The following is a 23,054-nucleotide window of genomic DNA, read 5'->3' as shown; positions in this document are numbered from 1 at the left end:
ATCTTCTTCCCCAGATGGATTTAATGTTGCTAATCAACTGACCTTAACACAGGGGTTCTTAACCTTTTTTGTTCCATGGACCCTTTTGCCAGTCAGGTGAAAACCACAGATCTCTTACTAAGTCCATGCTATCCTGTGTATTATTTAATAAATATATTAACCCAGCACCAACACATCCCCACAAGAAAGACGTTTTTTTGAATTTCGATTCAAGCTCATGCACTCTTTGCTAAGAACCCCTGCCTTAACATAAGAGCCACTTGGATTATCCAGGTGGGCCCAATAGAATCACAAGATTCCTTAAAAGTGGAAGAGGGAGGCAGGAGAGAACTAACGGAGATGGTGGTTTGAGAAGGACTCAGCCCTACTTTGTTGGCTTTGACGATAGAAGAAAGGGGGGCCCAAGTCGAGGAATATGGATGGAAAAGGCAAGGAAATAGATTCTCCCTAAACATCTTGCCAACACCTTGGTTTTAGCCCAGGAGGATCCACATCAGATTCTGACCACCAGAACTGTAAGGTGATAATTTACATTGTTTTAAGGCACTAATTTCATGGCAATTTAGAAACTTAATACATTCTCTTAATTAAAATAGACAACATTTACTGACTCTGGTGAGGCAACCACCTCCTTTGTTGAATAGAAAGTAGTTTCCCCCCAACTGCACACCAGGACCCTGCCCTGGAGAATTGGTGGGTCCTGTCTCTGCCCCACAGACCCCCAGTGAGGCATTCTACTGCAGATCCTGCCCCTTCATTGACAGCTTTTTTGTCACGATCATCCTAAAAGTCGAAACTAGAAATATAGCTAAAAATGAATAAGAAACACCATGAAAGGTAGAGGAGAAATAATAAAAATTCTTAAATACCTTGATGTTTAATATTTTCTATTTTATTCAGATTTCATTATTAATCTCCATAAAGAAGAATTTCTTTCCTCCCTATCTAGACCTCAATTCCTGAATCTGTTGAAAGAATAAAATAGCTCTTGCAGTTGACCTCATTTGTCTCATAGATCCCTGGAAAGAATAAATGAGAACGCGTTTGTGTTCAGTAAAACCGTGTGCCGTAGTAGTAGTTCGGCACTGCACCGCGTGCCAGGAGGGCTGGGTCCTAATCCTGCCGAAGGGAATGTTTGCCTTCGTTTTCCCGTGGTGGAGAAACAAGAGTGGGTGGGGAGGGGAGATGGCTCATGACGGCGGCGGCCCTGGGAATAGCTGCCCAGAACGACTGTGAGGCTCTGTCCTGGTGAGCCTGAAGTGAGGTGGGAGGTTAATTGCCAGGGGTGCAGGATGGGAATTGGTGTCCTATGGACCTGGAATTTGCATCCCTGATCTATGTACTGCTATTAGGCTAGATCCAAGAGAGAAGAAGATGATTATGACACAACGAGCTCAGTCCAGAGAAAGGAAAACAGGCAGCTACATTACCATATTGTAGCAGTTTGAGATTATGATCCCAAAAAGAGATTGTTTGTAAACTAATCTATTCCTCTGGGTGGCATGCCCTTTGATTACTGAGGTGTCTTTGATTAGCTTATCTGTTAAGATTGGGGCTTTTTTTTTTTTTGAGGTATTAGGGTAGAAGATTGAATCCGGGAAGCCTGTGCTCAACACCTGAGTCACATCAGCCGCCCTGAGTTGGGCTTTTTTGTTTGTTTGCTTGCTTGTTTTTGTTTTCAGGAGGCACGGGATCCAAAACCAGGACCTCTCAACTGCTTGAGCCACATCTACTCCTCAAGGTCAGGGCTTTTGATTTGACTATGCCAGTGGGTGCAGCTCAGGTTGAGATGCTGCCCCCCTTGCCGGATCTGTTATTAATGGACACTCCCACAGAAAGACAGACGCAGGAAGAGAGCTCTGTCATTTCTGATCCTGCCATATGACAGAAAGGAGAAGGCACAAACAGCTGAAGCCCCAGGGAGAGATGAGCCATTGGCCTGACGGTTTACAGCTGACCTTGGAAAGGGAGCCAAACAGCTGAGACTGATATAGAAGGTCTGGAAAGAAACGAGCCCTATGTCAGGAGAAAGCCCACAGGGAAAGGCAGAGACCATCTAGCTTCAATACATGACAACTGACTTTGGTGAAAAAGCAACCTTAAGCTGGACTTTTTATAGCCTTTTAACTGTAAGCTTTTACCCCAAATAGATACCCTTTATAAAAGCCAACAGATCTCTGGCATTTTGCATTGACAGCCTTTTGGCAGACTAATACATGTATCACAAGTGAGATGACAGGAAGTTACAGAAGAATGACAAAATGAAAATGACAATGGGGAACGGATGTAGCTTGGTGGTTGAGCACCTGCTTCCCATGCACAGGATTGTGGGTTCAATCCCAGGTACCTTCTAAAGCAAAAACAAAAACAAAGAACAAAAACAAGACTAATGGGGAAGATGAGGAAACAAAGGCTGCCTAACACAGGGGCAGGTTCTGCAGTAGAATTTCTCACTGGGGGTCTGTGGGGCAGAGAGAGGAAAGACTGATTCTCCAGGGCAGGGTCTGACGTGCAGCTGAGGGGAAATTACTTTCTATCCAAGAAAGGAGACAATTGCTGTACATACCACATCATCTAATAAATGCCGCATAGTTTTTACAACAATGTATTTTACAATTAATCTAGACATAAAATACTTTCTTAAATGTAGAAGTTTTAATACAACAGAAAATCATCAGATTAGAAGTTTAATAATAATTTTTCCTAATATGAAACACTCTTTTGGGACCTGACAATTTTCTTTTGGCTACACTTCTTCTGCATGAACATTTTTATGCAGACTATTAATCCTACCAAAAAAAAGTTTCTCAAAAGTTGATCTGCTAAACCTTTGATCTACTTCATGATATTTTGTGCACACACACACATGCGCTAGCACACACGTGCACACATACACGGAAGGCACAAATGAATAGTGATAAAAATAAATACCTACCACTCAGTGTAAGAAACAGAACTTCTTTAGTACATTGGAACTCCAATATACTTCCCTATTATAGCTTTAAAAAAATAAAAATTGCTAGTTTTTTAAAAGAGATATCCAAAGGAAAGAGTGGCTCACCCTTCCCTATTTAGTTAGCCTCGTTGACTTAAATCATAATAATAGAGACACATACTAAGTTTAAAATAATTAAAATATGCAAAAGAGGAAAATAAACAGAAACTGTCCTCTCCCACCCCATCAAATGCCTCTTCTGAAATATGGTAACTATTAATAATTTCTTATAGTTCTTTCTAAGAAATAAAATTATTTGCATTGACCTTTGCGTGTGTGTGTGTGTGTGTGTGCTATTGATAAATTGCTAGTGATGAGACTAGTGATGGGCCATCTTTAATAGGTAATGTCAAGCTGTCCTACCAAATGGTTGCACCAATACACATTCTCATGTCTGAATACAGGAAAACGCTTTTGAAAGCATTGGTAAGAAAAAGGAATGGCATTGTATCCAGTTTGTTAAAATGCCAATTTCACAACACTGATGTGTAAATGTTATGTGTCCCAGACCACGGAGACCCAACCTCAAAGATGTCGCCTGTGCAGGACAGAGGGCTGTGTGCAGACCTTCGCCAGAATTTTTCCGGGTGTCTCAAGTTTCATGAAAGATGCCAAGAATGTCAGGATTACCTAAAGGAAGGTAAATAATTATGTTCTTAGGGTTGCAACAGTGTCCTGGCTGGAGTAGAAAACTCAATTTTATGAGCATAAAACACTGCTAAGACTTAAATCTGACCTGTTATATACTATTTACTTAATAACCCTGCTCAAGAAACCTTGCTTTACAGATTAATATTTTCTTTGGATGAACTAGGTCATTCCATTGTGAGAATCAAGGCATTGCAGGGGTTATGAATGTCTATATGCTGCACAACTTAAAAGGAGTAAAGCTCTCATTCTAATTTTTTGTTCCCAGATTAATTAATTACTTTTTTATTTTTAAAAAGCTTTAGATTACATAAATGTTACATCAAAAATATAAGGGATTCCTATATACCCCCACCCACTCCCCGTCCCACATTTTCCCCCATTAGCAACGTCTTTCAGGAGTGTGCTACATTTATTACAATTGATGAACACATATTGAGGCATCGTACTAACCTAGGACTATAGTTTATGTTATAGTTTACTCTTTGCCCCACACAATTTTATGGGTTTTGACAAAATGTATAATGGACGGTATCCATCATTACAAGGTCATGCAGGATAATTCCAATGTCCTAAAAATGCCTCTTATCATACCTATTCTTCTCTGTCCCTCCCCTCAGAACCTCTGGTGGCCACTGCCTTTATACAAATTCTTCCCTTGCTGGAATCATCATAAGTCTACTTTAGTCCATAGTTGCCTTCCCCCCTTATGTTTGTTCATTCCTCAGCCTTGAGGATTTTGGGATGGCGATGCCTGCTCTGTTTCTGACAGAGAGCGCGCTTAGATCTCTCGGGGCAGATGGGTGAAAGTCTTGCTTGCATTTGTAGATACTCTTTGTTTTTTGAGATGGGTGTTGTTTATCATCATCCTTTTGTTGGTTGTCTGGGTACATCCTATGAAAGTAGGTTCGGTCACTATCTGGATGGCCATTAAACCTTTGTAGAGTCAGCAACACTCCCTTTCTGCTTTATTTACGTATCACCAGCCTGGGCTCTTATTTCCTAATTTTCCGGTGGGCTGGGGCTGGGAGGGGCGCAGACCACTGGGCTTCAGAACGAGAGCAAGGCTTGAGAGGCCCCAGTGAAAGTGACGCTGACTCATCCGAGCAACCCCAAACCGTTCACACCAAAACCGCGGTCACAATAACGTATAAATGTAACCACAGCGGATGTGTGTTCGTTCTTTCCAGCTGTTTAAAACACTCCTCATCTTCTTATCATTCTCTCCCTCCAGTTTATTCCCTCTCGTGCTTGTCCTACCTCAGTGGTCTTTCCTTCTTATAAAAGCATGGTCCATTATAGAAATGGACTTTCTACTTCTCCATATCACTCGCTGACCAAATTTTATTTCCATGGACACATCTACCCTACCTTAGAATGTATATTAGAAAATTCTGACATCTAGAATCTGTTGTGGTAGAAATTTGGAAAGTATTGTTCTAAGTAGCTGTGTTTAGAAATTGGACCTTTTTGTTGGATTACCTGGAGCAGACAGGGAGGTGTCTTATTTCTTCTAAATTACAAACTAGGTGACTCTCTGAGTTTCTGTTGCATCATTTGGAAAATGGGAATAATCTATCATCTACACACAGGGGTTTTAAGGATTACATGAAATCTACAATGTATCAATGATTCTCATTACTCTAGTATTCATTGATTAAGTCACAGTTATAAAGTTGCATACAGAAACAGAAGTTTTTATAACTTCTTGACCTTTTATAAAACAGCCTGCTATGAGTTGAGTCTCACCCAAACATCCTGTATCACCAACATCTACTTAAGGACTACCCTCTTAAAGGCTTCCATGAATAATGATGAATAATCTCTTCCTGACTGTCAAAAGTTGTCAAACACCAGATAATGCTGTATAAATGCATGCAAAATGATTGCTGCAAAGGTAAAAAAAAATACAAAGGAAAGGATGTCCTAATGTGTTCCCATATAAGTTTAAAATGCATTTTATTATAAATGTGTAAAGAATAACATATTAAAAACTCATGTGCCTACTAAGTAGATTAAGAAATAAAGGAAAGTAGATGTGGCACAAGTGCCTGACCTCTTGCCTACCACATGGGAGGTTCCACATTCAGTTCCCGGTGTCTCCTAGAGAAGACAAGCAAGACAGTGAGCTGACGCAATGGGCAGGTGCGGTGATCTGACACAAGATGATGCAACAAGAGACACAAGAAGGAAAACATAATGAGAGATACAACAAAGCAGGGAATGGAGGTGGCTCAAGTGATTAGATGCTTCTCTCCCACATGGGAGGTCACTGGTTTGGTTCCTGGAGCCTCCTAAAAAGAAGTTGAGCACACAAGAAATAGACACAGCAAATGCAAATCAACAAAGTGGTGGGAAGAAATAAATAAATTAAATAAATCTTAAAAAAAAAAAAAAGAAAGAAAACGTTACCAAAATAGATGAAGCCCCCACTGTGCCTCTTACAGATCACATTCCCTTTTTCCCCTCAAAAGGAAACTACTACTTTGAATTTGGTCTTATGATTATATTTCCTTGCATTTTTTTCAAACTTTTATCACACAAATGTATATATCATATTCATGTCATATATAGCAGGTGTATCTCATATATAACCATACATAGTAATATTTGACATGCTTTTAATCTTTGTATTCTCAAAGTATACTTTTAAGCTTAAAAATAGGACTCACACAAATATAAAATGAACACGTGTCAAAAATTAATTTAACTTATTAATGAGGGGACCAGCAGGGTGTAAAAGCTGGCTCAGAGGAGCTTAGGAGAGACTGAAGTATTTATAGTCAAGAACAGACAGAATGCTGAAATAAGATTGTAAAATTAGGTACAAAACCAGTTACTGTTCAAAAGGACAATAAAACTGTAATTTTTGCATTTTTTTTTTTATCAGACCAAAATGATTTACACCTCTACTGGACAAAAATCATTTGCAACTTTTCAATCTGTAATTTGCATCTAACTTCATAGGGGCTGACCCTAATTAACACTAAATAGTAAGTCCAACAAAGGATCATTTCCCTAGAGAATTGAATCTTCCTTCAATTCTCTTGGTCAATGCTTAGTATAATATTGAAAGGACATGCGTTCATTCTTTTGCCTTACTTCCCAATTTTGGATAAGTTTTCTTAACAATATAAACAAGAGTTTATGTAGCCTCTTGAAACTTGGTTTTGTCACTCAATAGAGTTAGTGAGATTTAGTCATGTGAATATGTGTAGTTCTACTTCATTAATTCACTGCTGTATATTAGTCTACATAGGCATATAAAAATTTATTTTTTCTCCAGCCAAAGTACATTTATGTTGTTTACATTCTTTGCTATTACAAACAATTCTTTTTTTTTTTTTTTTGCTGTTGAGTTCCACATTTTATTTTTTTTTTATTTATTTTTTTTTAATTTTTTAATTTTTTATTGACTTTGTAATAATATTACATTAAAAATATATATGTGAGGTCCCATTCAACCCCACCCCCCCACCCCCCCTCTCCCCCCCCCCCCAACAACACTCGTTCCCATCATCATGACACATCCATTGGATTTGGTAAGTACATCTTTGGGCACCTCTGCACCTCATATACATTGGTTCACATCATGGCCCATACTTTCCTCTATTCCATCAAGTGGGCCCTGTGAGGATTTACAATGTCCGGTGATTACCTCTGAAGCACCATCCAGGGCAGCTCCATGTCCCGAAGACGCCTCCACCTCTCATCTCTTCCTGCCTTTCCCCATACCCTTTGTCCATTATGTCCACTTTTCCCAATCCAATGCCACCTCTTCTATGTGGACATTGGATTGGTTGTGTCCATTGCACCTCTATGTCAAGAGGAGGCTCAGATTCCACCTGGATGCTGGATGCAATCCTCCCATTTTCAGTTGTAATCACTCTAGGCTCCATGGTGTGGTGGTTGTCCTTCTTCAACTCCATCTTAGCTGAGTGTGGTAAGTCCAATAAATCAGATTGTAGGTGCTGGAGTCTGTTGAGGCTCAGGATCTGGCTATCACATTGTCAGTCCAGAGATTCAAATCCCCTAAATATATCTTAAACCCCAACATTAACTGCACCTCCAGCACATTAGCATGAAAGTCTTATGAAGGGAGATCCCATCTGAGTCCAGATTCATCACACATAAACACCATTTCCAAAGAGGGGCCATCTGCCCTGGTAGTTAACCCCATCGGCCATGACCATAACTCCCATGGGTCTCTTTAGCCCTCAAAGGAACCAATATCTGGGGGTTGTATCTGCTTTATCTGTCTCTCTGACTCTGCTCAGTTGTGCATGAGGGCAAACCTTCTGCCAGCCTCCAGACTCTTTTTTAGAAACTCGTAGCCATATAAACTCATTTCTCCTTTCCATTTCCCCCTTACTTTAGGTCAAACAGCATTTTAAAGTCATGGTATTTTATGTAGACATGGATATTCTGCTGATCTGCATTGAACCTTCCGTATAAGGTCATTTTCCAGTTGCATCATCAGTTGGTAGTTGATAGTGGTCCCTCGTTGCCAGGGAGGCTCATCCCCGGGTGTCATGTCCCACGCTGGGGGGAAGGCATTGCATTTACATGCTGAGTTTGGCTTCGAGACTGGCCACATTTGAGTAACATGAAGGCTGACAGAAGGAAATTCCCAGGCACAAAGTTGCTCTAGGCCTTGTTCTTATTTTGGGTTTATCAGCTCACAAGCATAGTCATTAGCATCTGGGGCTCACTGTTGAACCCTCACTCCCTCCCGGTCCCCACCACTGTACCTGGGAGACTGTCGTTGCTCCCCTAGGGACCACGACAGAGCACCACTGGCCAGGAACCCAGTACCCCCCCTACTGTGGTTTTTAATTGTTGCCACTATGAGTATATCCAAACATTACCATGCACCCTGGACATATGTTCTGTACAGCTCCCTGTCAGTCATATATCACCTGTCATTGGTATCCCATACCAGTATCCCTCCATTGCCATTACAAACAATTCTTGTACACAATAATTGTGCCCTTCAAATCAACATTTGATTCATTCTTTATTCTAAGGCTGAGTACATGGCTCTAATAATACCTTCATATTGGATAAATATAAGAAGAAGAAAAGAAATATTTTCTAAAACATCACAATTATTTTTCACTATTTACTGTAAATTTTTGGTCCCAATTTTAAATGGAGTCACTCTTTGTGGCTCTTCTTCTTTTCCAGTATCGGTTAGCCACGAATAGCAAGGAAGTTCTGTCTCCAGCCCGTATCAGTCACATCAGAGTAAAATGAAAGTGATGGAGGCACTATTAATAATTATTCCAGAACACAGGCATAGCCTGGCAACTCTCACAGACAAAGGAAGACATGTGTATGCAGACTGGGGGGAAAAGGGGAAGGCCATAATAATTTGATAGCTCCTCCATCACGATGTGGGGGTCTGTTTTTCCAACCCTTGAATCTAGCTTGGCCATGGGACTTGCTTTAGGCACTGGCGCTTGGCAAATGTGACTCAGGTGAAGACCTGAAATGTGCTTGCGCATTGGGCTTGACCTCTTTGGGTCAAGTCTCGCCTCCTGGGGGATGAGCAGCCCCAGATAAGAATGAGGCCAGCCTAGACCATCCAGTCCAGCTGAGCTGGCTCAGACATGGGAATCACCCAATCGACCTTCAAAAACATGAGAAATAATAAATATTTGCTGTTTGTTATGCAGCAAAAGTTCATTGATATGTATGGTCACAGTATATAAGAGGCACCAGTTAACTGTTTTCTTTCTTCCTTTTCTTGAAAACATTCTTTTTTTTTTTTTTACTTTATTTTTAGGGAAGTTTTAGATTTACATTTACAGAAAAGTTATATCGAAAGGATAGGGAATTCCCATATAATCCACCCGCACACCCATACACACAGTTACCCCTATTATTGACAGGTTAGTGTAGCACATTTGTTAAAGGTGATGAACCAGTATTGAAGCATTGCTACTAACCAAAGTCTATAGTTTACATCATGGCTTACACATACAGTCCCATAGGCATTGACAAATGTGTAATGTCATGCGTTTGTCATTGTATTTATTATACAGAAGAATCTCACTGCACCAAATACACCTTTCCCTCCCATTCATTTTCCCCTCCCTTCTGAACCCCTGGCAGCCACTATCTTTACATCAGTGTTAGAAGTTCTTCCACCAACACAAGATAACATTCACAATAACAACTAGTCTAGTTTGGTCTGTGGTTACACACACACAATCCCACGATTGTTCATTCCCCAATCCTGAGGGACCCAGGACAATGTCTGATGTAATAACCCCAGACTGAAGAGGAGACCCAGATACCACAGGGCAAATGGAAGAAATTATTCTGAAAACAGCTGCAAACACTCCCCATTTTTTGACATGGGACATGTTCATCATCATCATTTTGTTGGTTGTCCAGGGCAAGCCTGAAGAATTAGAGTAGGAGCTGTGCACTACTCTGCTGGGATTCAGGGCTAACTGGCATTTGAACAGTCCAAAGATTTGTCTCTGAAAAATATGCTTAACAGGTACATTGAAAATTATAGGTTCAAATAAGAAGATTAGAAGAATGATGATTAGGGGAATTATAAATGAGTTTAACTATGTTATATTGGGGAAATACATTATCATATATTCCCAGATAGGGCCTGCCAAAGGGGTGTTGATTTCTGAGTCCTGCAAAAGTGTAACCTCTGGAATGACCTCCTGACTCACTTTGAAATGTCTTAGCCATAAATATTCTTTTTTGTTTAATGTTTCCCCCTTATGGTCAAGGTCTTTTTCCAAATGCATTGCTGATTAATGTTTGCTAATAACCCCATCAGTGCCAGGGAGGCTCATCCCCAGGAGTCATATCCCATTTCAGGGGGAGTGTAGTGAGTTTATTTGCAGAGTTTGGCTTAGAGAGAGGCCACATTTGTATAACAAGGAGATTTTCAGGAGGTAACTCTTAGGCATTAACTATAATTAGGCAGTTTCACTTTTATAGAAATAAGGTTCAAACTTATAAGCATTAAGATTGAGGACTTGGCATATATATCTGCTTTTTTTTTCTTGGGCATGGCTTATGTTTCCAGAGATTTTTGCCATTTTATTTGAGAAAGTAGCAGGGCTTCCCCAAGATAGAAGTTTAATATTTTGTTCACTGTTTTGTGGACATCTATCTATTGAGAAAACATATTTATAATAACATGAACACATTCATATCCCAAAGAGGTATGTTTTAGGAGCATTTCCCCCTATATATCACCCCACTATCAACACCCTGACTAGTGATGTACTTTTGTTATAGATCCTGAAAGAACATTCTTATATTTCTATTCTTAACTACAATCCTCGGCCACCCCAAAATTCACTGAGTTATATATCAACTGTTTCATCCTCTAGCTTTTCTTATGTCTATGTAGCACCTAAAAAGGTGCCTTAAGGTACTGTGGATCCAATGACCATGGGGTTGTAATGTTTTGATAATAGTGTTATTGAGATATGATTCATATACCATAAAGTTTATCCTTTAAAAAAAATATACAATTCAGTGTTTTTTAGTATATTCTTAAAGTTGTATAACCATCACCACTATCTAATTCCAGAACATTTTTATTAACCCCTGAAGAAACTCTATACCCATTAATTGTCACTTCCCATTGTCTCCTCCGCCCAATGCCCTTTTCTCACCCTACCACCCTCCCTACTACCAGCCCCAACCACTAATCTACTTTCTGTCTCAATGGATTTGTCTGTGCTGGATATTTCATATAAATGAAATTATACAGTATGTGTTCTTTTGTGACTGGCCCCTTTCACTTAGCATAATGCTTTCAGGATTCACACATGTTATAGTATGTAGGAGAACTTTTTCCTTTTCCTTGAATAATATTCCATTATATGGATATGCTACATGTTGTTTTCCATTCATCAGCTGAAGGGCATTTGCGTTATTTCCACAAAGTGGCTATTTTAAATAATCTTGCTCTGAACATTTTTGTAAAAGTTTTTGTGTGGACTTGTCTTTTAATTCTCTTGGGCATTGTGGCAGTTTGGGAAATTATTTTATGAATCTCAAAAAGAGAAATGTTATATTTATAAACTAATCTATTGCCCTGGGTATGATACTCTTTGATTGTATTAAATTCAGTTGAAGGGCCTTTGATTAAATTACTTGAAAGATGATTTAGGGCTTTGGATGGGACTGTGTCGGTGAGGTGTGATTCAAGTTGAGTCTCCACCCCCTTATTGGGTCTGATATAAGTGGACATATAGACAGACAAGCAGAGGAAAAGAGAGCCACCATATTTGATTCTGCAATGTGAGAGAGAGGACTGCAGGAAAACAGAAGCCCCTGAGAGGCTCAAAGAGCTAAAGCCCAGAAAGAGACAAGCCCTATGCCTGGTTGTTCACAGCTGATCTCCACGAGACCATAGATCCTATAGGGGAAGGCAGAGGCCTCCACAGAGTTTGGTGGCCATCTTGTTTCACCACGTTGCAACAAGGACAGGATCAACAGTAGCAACTTTGGTGAGAAAGCCTCTCTGATGATGCCTCAACTTGAACTTTTCATGCCTTGGAACTGTAAGCTTTTACCTCAAATAAATATCCTTTGTAAAAACCAACACATTTCTGGTACTTTGCCTTGGCAGTCCTTTGGCAAACTAAAACAGAAATTGGTAGCAGGAATGGAGTTGTGCTGCTGCAATTACCAAAAATACTGCAACAGTTTTATAAATGGCTGAGGGATATTTTTTGGAGAAATTGTGAGATGCTAGATAGAAAATGTCTATTGAATACACAAAAGGTCTATTGAAGAGTATATGGACCCTAAAGTTATTTCCACTGTGGCCTTAGGAGGAAATGATGAAATTATTATTGGAAACTAGAGGAAGGATGATCTGTGTTTTAAAGTTGCAGAGAACTTAGCAAAATTGACTCCTGATGTTAGATGGAAGGCAGAATTTGAAAATGATGCACTTGGACATTTAATTAAGCTGAGGAGATTTTCAAAGAAAATGTAGAAATGCACCCTGGCTTCTCCTTGCAGCTTATAGCAAAATTTGAGAGGAAAGAGATAAGCTGAGAACTGAATTGTTGGGCACAAAGAAACCAGAGACTGATTTTGGAAATTCCAAGCTTCCAGAAAACAAGTTCTCAGAGGATAGTGACCCATGTGAAGGCTTTACTAAACTTGGAACTTGTAAGTCAGCATTGGAAATACAGTTATCCAGGAAGGACTTGTGGAAAGTCTTACTGTCTGATGACTTGGACCCATTTCCTGCATGCTAAACCAACAAGCTTTTCCAAGATCTGCTTGGACTAAAAGGGCAAGGAGGGGAGAGATTGAAGGGAAAATGGCTTCAAGAGGAAAATCATAGAAGCTGGGGTCTGAAATTGAGACATCTCCTCAGGCCAAGAAATTGTCCCACCATGCGTAGAGAGAGGGTGAGTTTGCCCCAGCATTTAAAGAGGGTGGATGTACCAGCCCATTGTTCAGGGAGAGTTTTGCCACTCCAGACTACAGAGAGGGTAGAGCGCATTCCCTAGTGGTTGGGGAGAACTAGGTTACCATCCCACTGCTCTGAGGGGAGTGGGCCTGTATGCCAGAGATGAGGGAGAATGTTGCTGCCACCTCACTGTGTACTAAGAGGATTGAACCTGCCCCCCAGAGATTGGGGGAAGGGTGGCCATTACACAAATGTTCTTGGAGGGTGAGGTCTGAAGCTCAGTTGCCACCCAGATGCTTGATGAGGGGGGCACCAAGAAAATGGTCACTGGACAAGTCTATGGAAAGAGTAGACCCCCATGAGGCCCTGAGGAAAAGAAGAAACCGTTGTTCTAAGGATGACTCTCAGACTTTGAAATCAAATGAAGGGAAGCGGACTTGGCCCAGTGGTTAGGGCATCCGTTTACCACATGGGACATCCGTGGTTCAAACCCCAGGCCTCCTTGACCCGTGTGGAGCTGGTCCATGCGCAGTGCTGATGCGCGCAAAGAGTGCCGTGCCACGCAGGGATGTCCCTGCGTAGGGGAGCCCCATGTGCAAGGAGTGCACCCCATAAGGAGAGCCACCCAGCGCAAAAGAAAAGTGCAGCCTGCCTAAGAATGGCACCACCCACATGGAGAGCTGACACAACAAGATGACGCAGCAAAAAGAAACACAGATTTCTGTGCCACTGACAACAACAGAAGCGGACAAAGAAGAAGATGCAGCAAATAGACACAGAGAACAGAGAACAGACAACCAGGGGTGGGGGGGGCGGGGAATGGGGGAAGGGGAGAGAAATAAATAAAATAACTCTTAACAAAAAAAAATCTAATGAAGTATACCCTGCAGGTTTTCAGAACTGATTTGGGACCCATGATGCCTCCCCTCCCCGCCCCCCAATTTCCTTATGGTAATGCAAATGTTTATCCTATGTACGTCCCTCCTTTTTATATTGGAAGCAGATAATTTCTTTGTAAGTTTCACAGGTCTACAGCCAGAGGGGAATGTTACCCCAAGACAAACTGCATGCCTATAACTGATTTCTATGAGATTTTGCACTTACCATTGCTACTGAAATGACTTAAGGCTTTTGGAATATTGTAATGTAATGAATATATATTGCAAATGGAAAGATATGTCTTTTTAAAAATTTATTATTTGTCTTTTTTGTTGAGTTGTGTTCTTTATACATTGTAGATACTAGACTCTTAGCAGATATATAATTTGCAAATATTTTATCCTATTCTGTGTATTGTCTTTTTCACTCTCTTGAGGATGTCCTTTGTAGCACAAACATTTTTAATTTTGATGAAGTCTATCTATTTATTTTGTTGCTTGTGCTCTTGGCATGTCTAAGAAACCATTGCCTAAATCAAGATATAAAGATTTATGCCTATATTTTCTTCTAAGCATTCTATAATTTTAGCTTTTACATTTAGGACTGATCCATTTTGAGTTAATTTTTACATATTGTGTGAGATAGGGGTCTAACTTTTTTCCTTTGCAGTGGATATCCCATTTTTCCCAGCACCTTTTACTGAGAAGACTATTCCTTCTCCATGGAATTGTTGCGGCACCCTACTTAAAAATTCATTGACTGTAAAAGAAAGAATTTTTTCTGGACTCTTGATACAATTTCAGTTATATATATGTATTTTTTTCTATCCTTATCCTAGTACTACAATGTCTTCATTGTTGTGGCTTTGCAGTAAGTTTTGAAATTGGGAGTGGGCCTTCCAACTTTGTTTTTTGTTTTCAAAATTGCTTCTTCTATTCTGGTTCCTTGCATTTCCATATGAATTTTAGGATCAGCTTGACAATTGCTGAAGTAAGGGCAGTGGCTTTTGATAGAGTTTGCATTGAATCTATAGACCAATTTTGGGAGTATTGTCATTTTGACAATACCAAGTCTTTCAATCCATGAATATGGGAAATATTTCCATTTATTTAGGTCTTCTTTAATTCTTTCAATGATTTTTTAAAAAATTTTCAGTGTGCAAGCCTTGCATTTCTTTTTCAAAATTAATTGCTAAGAATTTTATTTTTTGATCTACTGTAGATGGAATTATTTTCTTAATTTCACTTTCAAATTATTCATTGTACAGAAATACAATTGATTCTTATTTATCTTTATCTTGTATTCTGCAAACTTGCCAAACTGTTCATTAGTTCTAATTTTTGTGTGTGTATATTCCTTAGGGTTTTCTATATGCAAGATCATGTCATCTGTAACTAGAGATAGTTTCACTTTTTCCTTTCCCATGGGATTGCATTTTGCATGAGTTTCACTTTTGTTCTACAGAAATATCTTTCCTAGGTAGCACTCCCTGAAAGAATGAATGAGTATATCTTGTAGAATTCTGCTTTCCTACTATTCTGAGGGAAACCAGCTGTCCCTTGCCCCGTATTTAAAATAAAATCTATATGACACTACTCTAAAAGTTACAAACTCTTGAAGTTGCAAATGAATCCATTTCAAATGAATATCTATATCCTTTCAAATGTATATCTTACCTGTAATTCCTTTTGTTTTCAAAATATTTACAGGAATCACTTTTCAAATGTTCCCTGCTTCAAGTTTGCTTGTGAGCAAAAATGTCTTCTTTTCTTGAGTATTCCCAAACAATTTCTGTAAAAACTTGAGGGGTTGAGGAACCTTGTGTTTCACCCATTATCTAAAAGAACCAATAAACTGATGTGGGAGGCTTGAGAAGAGGTAGTCATCTGGCTCCTGATTGGCGGATTCTTCCCCACCCCTTTCTTCCTGAATGCACGATATTTTACTAAACAACAAAAGGCATGGCTCAGAAGATCCCATGTCTGTGGTCTTTTTCTCTAAGAACAATATCTTAGGATCCCAAATGCCCTAATGCCAAGATCCTCTGACAGGATGCAGTTAATCTTTATGCAATGCCGAGCATTATTCATGGGTCAGCTCAGCTCTCTATGTTGCCATCCTCCTGTTTCAGTCCAGGAGAGTTGTTGTGCAATAATAAACAGCAACAAAATCTCCTGAGCTTGTATCCATAAAGGCTTATTTTTCATTCTACTACATGTCAAATGAAGTTCAAGGATGATGGAGCCTCCACAAGCAGCAAAACTAATTCCAGGTCAGGGGTAGGGAAGGTGGTGACTCATCAACTGTCCTTAAAGACTTCCAGCCAGAAGTGAAATATGCCACTTTGAAGACGGTGGCCCTCAGCTCCGAGGGGGATTGGAAGTGCAGTCCCATAAGTGCCCTGAAGGGGAACTAGCGTATCAATGAATAGTCGGAATGACCTCCAGACACCATAAAGAAAGGAGGATGAGGAGGCAAACGGGAAGTAATGTTGACTAAATCTCCGTGTGCCTGGCCCTGTGATGGGCACTTTACAGGATTATTTCATTCATTCTCATTTTACCTAGTTGAAAACTCACTCAGAGTCAAAGGCTAGAAAGTGTAAGAACTGGATTTAAACTCACTTTTGCCCAACTCCAAATTTCATGGACTTTTTCCTTTACCATGCTACTTTCTTCTTTGCTAGACTGCCCCTATGTACCTGAACTGCACACAAAATTAGAGGAAGCCTTTAAATTGGTCAATGTATCCAACCAGCAATATGCACAGATTCTCCAGATGACACAGAATCACTTAGGAGATACCACATATCTGATGCAGAAGATGAGAGAGCAATTCGGCTGGGTGTCTGAGCTTGCAAACCAGATCCTCGGAACCGAGAACATCTTCAGTTCAATAAAGGTAGTTGTAATCGAGGGTTAAGAATTAACAAATAATTATGATTACTAAATCATTATATAGATGCCTTTATGTTATAAAATAGCAAAAGTTTAATACCTGAAATACCTGAAGCTAGCTAGAGTGGCCTCACCCCTGTTGATGGTCACTCTAAACTTAACCTCACCCTTGTGTATGCTTACCTTTGTGATGGTAATGTCGGGACCTGCTGGCTTCTCCAGGTTCTTGGCTAGGTTGCCTAAAGGAATTTAAGAACAGGGAAGTTTAATTAGGCCAGTAAAAAGAGTTTATTGAGAAAAGAGAGAAAAGAGAAAAGTAAACGTGCATGCGGGCTCCTCCAAGCAGAGAGGCTGCCTCGGGTCACGGGGTTGCTGTTATTACAGCTGTCCTTCCCTCCTCCCCTTTCCTAATCTTGGGGGGGGGGGGGTTCCCAGCTGTTTGCTGTCCTGATGGTTGTCTTCTGATCCTCACCTGTTAGCCCTTGGGGACCAATGGGGAGAACTTTCTGCTTGGAGTTATCCAGGGCTGCTTCTTGAGCCCAGGAGTTTCAAATGGAACCTGCTTCGTCGCATAGTCAAACCTCATGTGAAATATGAATATGGGTAATACTGCATATATAAAACTGTTTTTCTTTGAAACTGAACAAATGTAAATTAATGTTACAAGATGTTAATATCAGGGAAAAAAAAACATAATTCTAAGTGAAAGAAACTAGACCCAAAGTATTAATACTATGCATTCTATGATTCCATTTTTAAAAATATGTAAGTACAAATGTGGGAAATGGATGTGACTCAACCAGTTGGGCTCCCGTCTACCATATAGGAGGTCCAGGTTCGATGCCCAGGGCCTCCTGGTGAGGGCAAGCTGGCCCATGCAAGTGAGCTGACCCACGCAGAGTGCCGGCCCACATAGGAATGTTGCCCCTCACAGCAGAGCTGCCCTGCATGGGAAAGCCACCCCGTGCAGGAGTGCCGGCCGATGCTGAGAGCTGGCGCAGCAAGGTGACACAACAAGAGACACAGAAGAGAGAAAATTAGAAGACGTAGCAGAACAGGGAGCTGAGGTGGCGCAGGAGAGTAATCGCCTCTCACCCACTCTGGAAGCTCCCAGGATTGGTTCCCGGAGCCGCCTAATGAGAATGCAAGCAGACACAGAAGAACACACAGCAAATGGACACAGAGAGCAGACAATGGGGGAATGGGGTGGGGGTGGGGGGAATAAGTAAAAATAAATCTTTAAAAATAAATAAATACAAATGAGACCTCATGGCCAGGGTCTCAGCAGGGTTTTCCAGCTTTGCTCTCATAGAGGCCTTCCCTCAGGGGTTTCCAGGCGGCGTCTCACGGCCATGTTCTCTGCCAGGTCTGCGCTGTGACGGGACATCTTCCCTCGTTCCCTATACTAACCTGCCGTAGTAATTCTAGATTGCCCTAACCCTTGTCTCTAAACTGAACTCACCCTTATGTATGTTTACTATTGGGGTAGTAACCACTCCACCCTCCTCTGTTTAACGTCCATATGGAAAACATAATGACCCCTTCTGGGTACTTTCTTATCTCAGAACCTTGGTCTCTGGAAACAACTGTAACTTTGTAACTCCCCCTGGTTTGGCGTCCACTCCCAGCTTGCTCAACCCCTTCATATTTATTAATGAAGAAACCTATGGCCAGCTCCACCCCAATTATTCATTAGCACCTTAATGTTATAAAATATTAGAATTTCTGCAGATCAGGGAGGCAGTTTCAGGGCCATCTAAGGCAACTGACCTCCATTTCTTGCTCAACGAAATAAACTTTTTCTCTCTTTGAAATGCAATGTCTTGGGAATTGACTTTAAAGATGCATCAGGAGAAAAGAACCCACTTTTTCTCGGTATCATAATAGTGAGGTCTGAGAGCAGAGATGGAGGTTATATATGCATACCTTGATTTTTCTGTTAATTTTCTTATTAATTACATCTGAATTTCAAAGCAGCCTGGAGGGGAATATTCATATTTCCATTGTGATCATATTCAAGCTGACTTGACTTAGTATATTAATAATACATGGCCTTTAGAAAACAAGGAACTCTAGGGAAAAAAAAACAATTTAAAATCCAGGAATGCCTAATTCTGCCAAGAGTTATAATACTATAACTGACAGAAATAGCCTTTAAAGAAACCTAGCCAATGTCGTTTTTTAAGAGGGAAGACGTTGAGATAAAAAACTTGAATTTAAAATATGACTCTGAAACTGACCAGCTGAGTAAGCTTGGGAAATTTCCTTAATCTTTCTAGACTTCATTTTTGCCATCTGCAAAATGGGAATAATAGCATCTGTCTTAACATGTCTGTTTGTAAAGCAATTAGTATAGGTTCTCATACAAAGCAAGGACTATGTAAATTATAGCTGCTATTAGTTGGTTTTTTTTTAGGAGGTACTGGGGATTGAACCTGGGACCTCATACAAGTGAAGCACATGCTGAACCATTGAGCTGCACCTGCTCCACTGCTATTGGTTTTTTTTTTTTTTAAAGATTTATTTATTTCTCTCCCCTTCCCCGTTCCCCCCCCCACCCCCCTGTTGTCTGTTCTCTGTGTCTATTTGCTGCATATTTTTCTTTGTCCGCTTCTGCTGTTGTCAGCGGCACGGGAATCTGTGTCTCTTTTTGTTGCGTCATCTTGTTGTGTCAGCTCTCCGTGTGTGTGGCACCATTCCTGGGCAGGCTGCACTTTCTTTTGCGCTGGGCAGCTCTCCTTATGGGGCTCACTTCTTGCGTGTGGGGCTCCCCTACGCGGGGACACCCCTGTGTAGCATGACACTCCTTGCGCGCATCAGCACTGCTCATGGGCCAGCTCCACACGGGTCAAGGAGGCCCGGGGTTTGAACCGTGGACCTCCCATGTGGTAGATGGACGCCCTAACCACTGGGCCAAGTCCGCCGCCTGCTATTGGTTTTTAACACAATAGGTTGCTATGTTACCTTAAGAATTAAACACATTTATAGATTAATGTGTATTTAATAATCATTTACTGTATAATCCTTCTTCTCTAGATAGTTCCAAGTGTCCATGAAGAAAATTTTGCCAGTCAAGACGGAACGATGACAGACATCAACATTCTGCCTTCCCCTAATTTCACACTCAAGATCCCTCTTGAAGAAAGTGCTGAGAGTTCTAACTTCACTGGCTATGTGGTGGCAAAAATTCTAGAGCATTTAAGAAACATTTTAAAGCTTGGTAAGCTGAGGGCCTGATTAGGAAACTCTGTTGACAGGAATAGATAATCCATAAAAGGGAAAAACAAACTCGTTTTAAAATACCTGGAGAATATGTTCAACCTCATTAGTAATCAAGACATGAAAAGTAAAGCAAGATAGCATCTTTTGCCTATCCAATTTGCAAATTAAAAAAATAACTGTACAAAATCCTCATAGAATTTGATGAAATGGGAATTCTCATATGTCATTGGTAGGGACATAAGCTGGTCCTGCCTTTTTGGAAAGCTATTTTATTATGCATACCAGGAGCCATAAAAAGTTCCTTAGTGATATATTAATTCCACTTCTGGAATCAATCCTAAGGCATAAATCTAAATTTGATTAAAAGTTCCCCTTCTCCATGATCTATATTTGCAGAGTAATCTAAAATAGTAAAATAATAAAGTCATCTTAATGTCTAAAACTAAGAGAATGGTCAAGTAGATTACAACTAATACAATCAATAAATTTTATGAAACTATTAAAATATTTATAAAAAAGTATAAATAATGATATGCCTATTATTGTAGCAAGGGTTTTGTAATAAGTCCATCTATGAGGTAAATATTATTACCATTTTACAGAAAAGAAACCTGAGGCTCAGAGTCCCAAGTTAAGTGAATTACTCACATCAGAAAGTGAAAGAGCCAGAATTTTAATTCAGTTCTAACTCCTTTTTTATCCTTCAAATTTTTCATTTTGTAATGAGTTGAAACTTATAGAACAGTTGCAAAAAATAATAAAAAACTCATTCAGAAAATTCCAACATACCCTTCACCTTCAGATACCCAGATCCAGCAATTTTTTATTTAAAATTTTATTTTTTAAATCAATGTTACAAGTTACTCATTTAACACAAGGTAATAACTACAATAACAGTAAATCCGTCTTAGTCAGCAGTTATACTCCTGCACTTATTTTTATCTTGAGGGATTTGGAATGATGGCCACTCTGACTGCTTCAGGCTGAGAAGGAATGTTACAGATCCACCAATTTTAACAATTTTGTAACATTTGCCCTGTCTATGATCTGTCTACAATCTATCATCTACCATCTGTCTACCATCCATCCATCCATCCATCCATCCATCCATCCATCCATCCATCCATCTATCTATCTCTATTTCTGAACATTTGAGAGTAGGTTCTAGACATCACTCTTCTTGCACACAATACTTCCATATATGTTTCCTAAGAACAAGAATATTCACTTATGTCACCATCTTAAGTACAGTTATCAAGTTCAGGTGCTTTAACATTGTTATACAGCTTACAGTTCATATTCCAATCTTTTCTTATGTACCAATTAAGTCCTTTTATACCCTTTCTCCTCCATTATTAAATTCTATTGAAGATCACATATTTCCTTTAATTGTCGTTGTCTCTTTAGTGGTTTTCTTTCTTTCTAATAGGGGAAACATGTACAAAATATAAATTTTCCCGTCTCAACCACTCCCAACCTTACTATTCAATGCAATAGTCACTTTTACGATGTTGTGCTGCCCTCACACTTTCATGACCAGAACTTTCCCGAGCACCTCCACCTACTGCCCATTAGCTTCCCATTCCCCTGCTCCCTCCTGCCCTGGTAACCTGTACTCTACTTTCTGTCTCTATGAATTTGCATATTCTGGGTATTTCATGTAAGTGGATTATACAGTATCTGTCCCTTTGTGTCTGACATTTCACTTGACATGATGTCTTCAAAGTTCACCTATGTAGTGGCTTGTATAAGAACTTCATTCCTTTCTAAAGCTTAGTAATATTCTACTGTGTGTCTATACCACATTTTGTTTATCCATGCGTCTGCTGATGGACACTTGAGTTGTTTCTCCCTTTTGGCTATTGTGAATAATGCCTCTAAGAACACTGGTGAACAAGTATCTATCCCAGTCCCTGCTTTTGGTTTTTTTAATATGGATACCTATAAGTGGGATTGCCAGGCCATGTGGCAGATCTATATTTAATTTTTGAAGAACGCCAAACGGTTTCCAAAGCACCATTTTACATTCCCACCAACAATGCATGAGGATTCCTATTACTCTACATTCTTGTCAGCACTTGTTATTTGCAGTTTTTAAAATGATAGCCATTTTAGTGGGTGGGAAGTGTCTGACTCAATCACCACACTGTACTTCCTATCAAGACATCTGGTCAAAAAAAAAAAAGCAGGATAGAAAAATCTATAAAACTAGTGCTCAAAATAAAAAAACCTATAGTCTGCATTAAGAATATATAGTCTGCAAAAAGGATTGGAATGAAATATAGTGGGAAAATGGAAAATATTTTAAAAATCTTTCCATTTTCTGACATTTTCATAATTTTCTGTAATGCATAAATAATTTTTAAGATTTTTACATAAAAAGAGAATAGTTGGCTAAAACAGTCAGGTAAAAATAGCTTGGCCCCTTTTCAATGTATACTGTATCTTTAAGCCTTAGGGAAGTACTGCCAGGTCCTGATTTCTCTACATTGAGATAAAAGGTAAATTTACTAAGTCAGTGGTTAAAGTGACTGAACAATAGTGCAGGATACATTAGTCACTATCACTGCTAAAGTCAGATGTTCTAAATTAGTGGCACAATTTACATTGTAGGTAATATTTGCTCTCCTTTGGTAATATGTTCGATTTTAAGTTAAGGTTATCATTCACAGGAGACCTTGTTAGTAGGTGGCCATCAGTGTATAATTAAGATGGTTATTACTGGATTTCTGCTTCTCCTTTTACCTCTGATGATTGGAAAACCTCTTTCAAGTTTTATCAGTCAACCAACCAAATCTTTTCAGCATCTGCTAAGATGAGGTGCAGGGCCCACATACTGGAGAACATGATAAATTCAACAAGGTCTCTGTCACAAAGGAGTCGTCTGTTCAGCAGGGGGTAAGGACTGGCACCCAGAACTGCAAGGCAAGGTGGGATTTAGTGACTGCACAAGAGTGGAGCTGGAAGTTCAGAGGAGGGGGCCTGCGCTTTCAGG

At 39.9% G+C, this 23,054-nt stretch overlaps 1 protein-coding gene across 1 annotated transcript in view; it reads left to right on the top strand.

Moving 5' to 3' along the window:
• The window catches only part of CLUL1 (clusterin like 1), a 34,521-nt gene extending 14,081 nt beyond the window's left edge, over nt 1-20,440 (top strand). The window contains 4 exon segments of the mRNA XM_058277513.1: nt 3,504-3,635; nt 16,627-16,841; nt 19,874-20,033; nt 20,036-20,440. Coding sequence (XP_058133496.1) covers nt 3,504-3,635; nt 16,627-16,841; nt 19,874-20,033; nt 20,036-20,061 — 533 coding nt within the window. The 3' untranslated portion in view covers nt 20,062-20,440.
• Nucleotides 20,441-23,054: the final 2,614 nt, after the last annotated feature.

The sequence above is a fragment of the Dasypus novemcinctus genome, chromosome 16 (genome assembly GCF_030445035.2).
Source record: "Dasypus novemcinctus isolate mDasNov1 chromosome 16, mDasNov1.1.hap2, whole genome shotgun sequence".
Classification (NCBI taxonomy): domain Eukaryota; kingdom Metazoa; phylum Chordata; class Mammalia; order Cingulata; family Dasypodidae; genus Dasypus; species Dasypus novemcinctus.
Note: the sequence above shows the minus strand (reverse complement) of the source record. Positions and strands in the feature narration are given on the sequence as shown.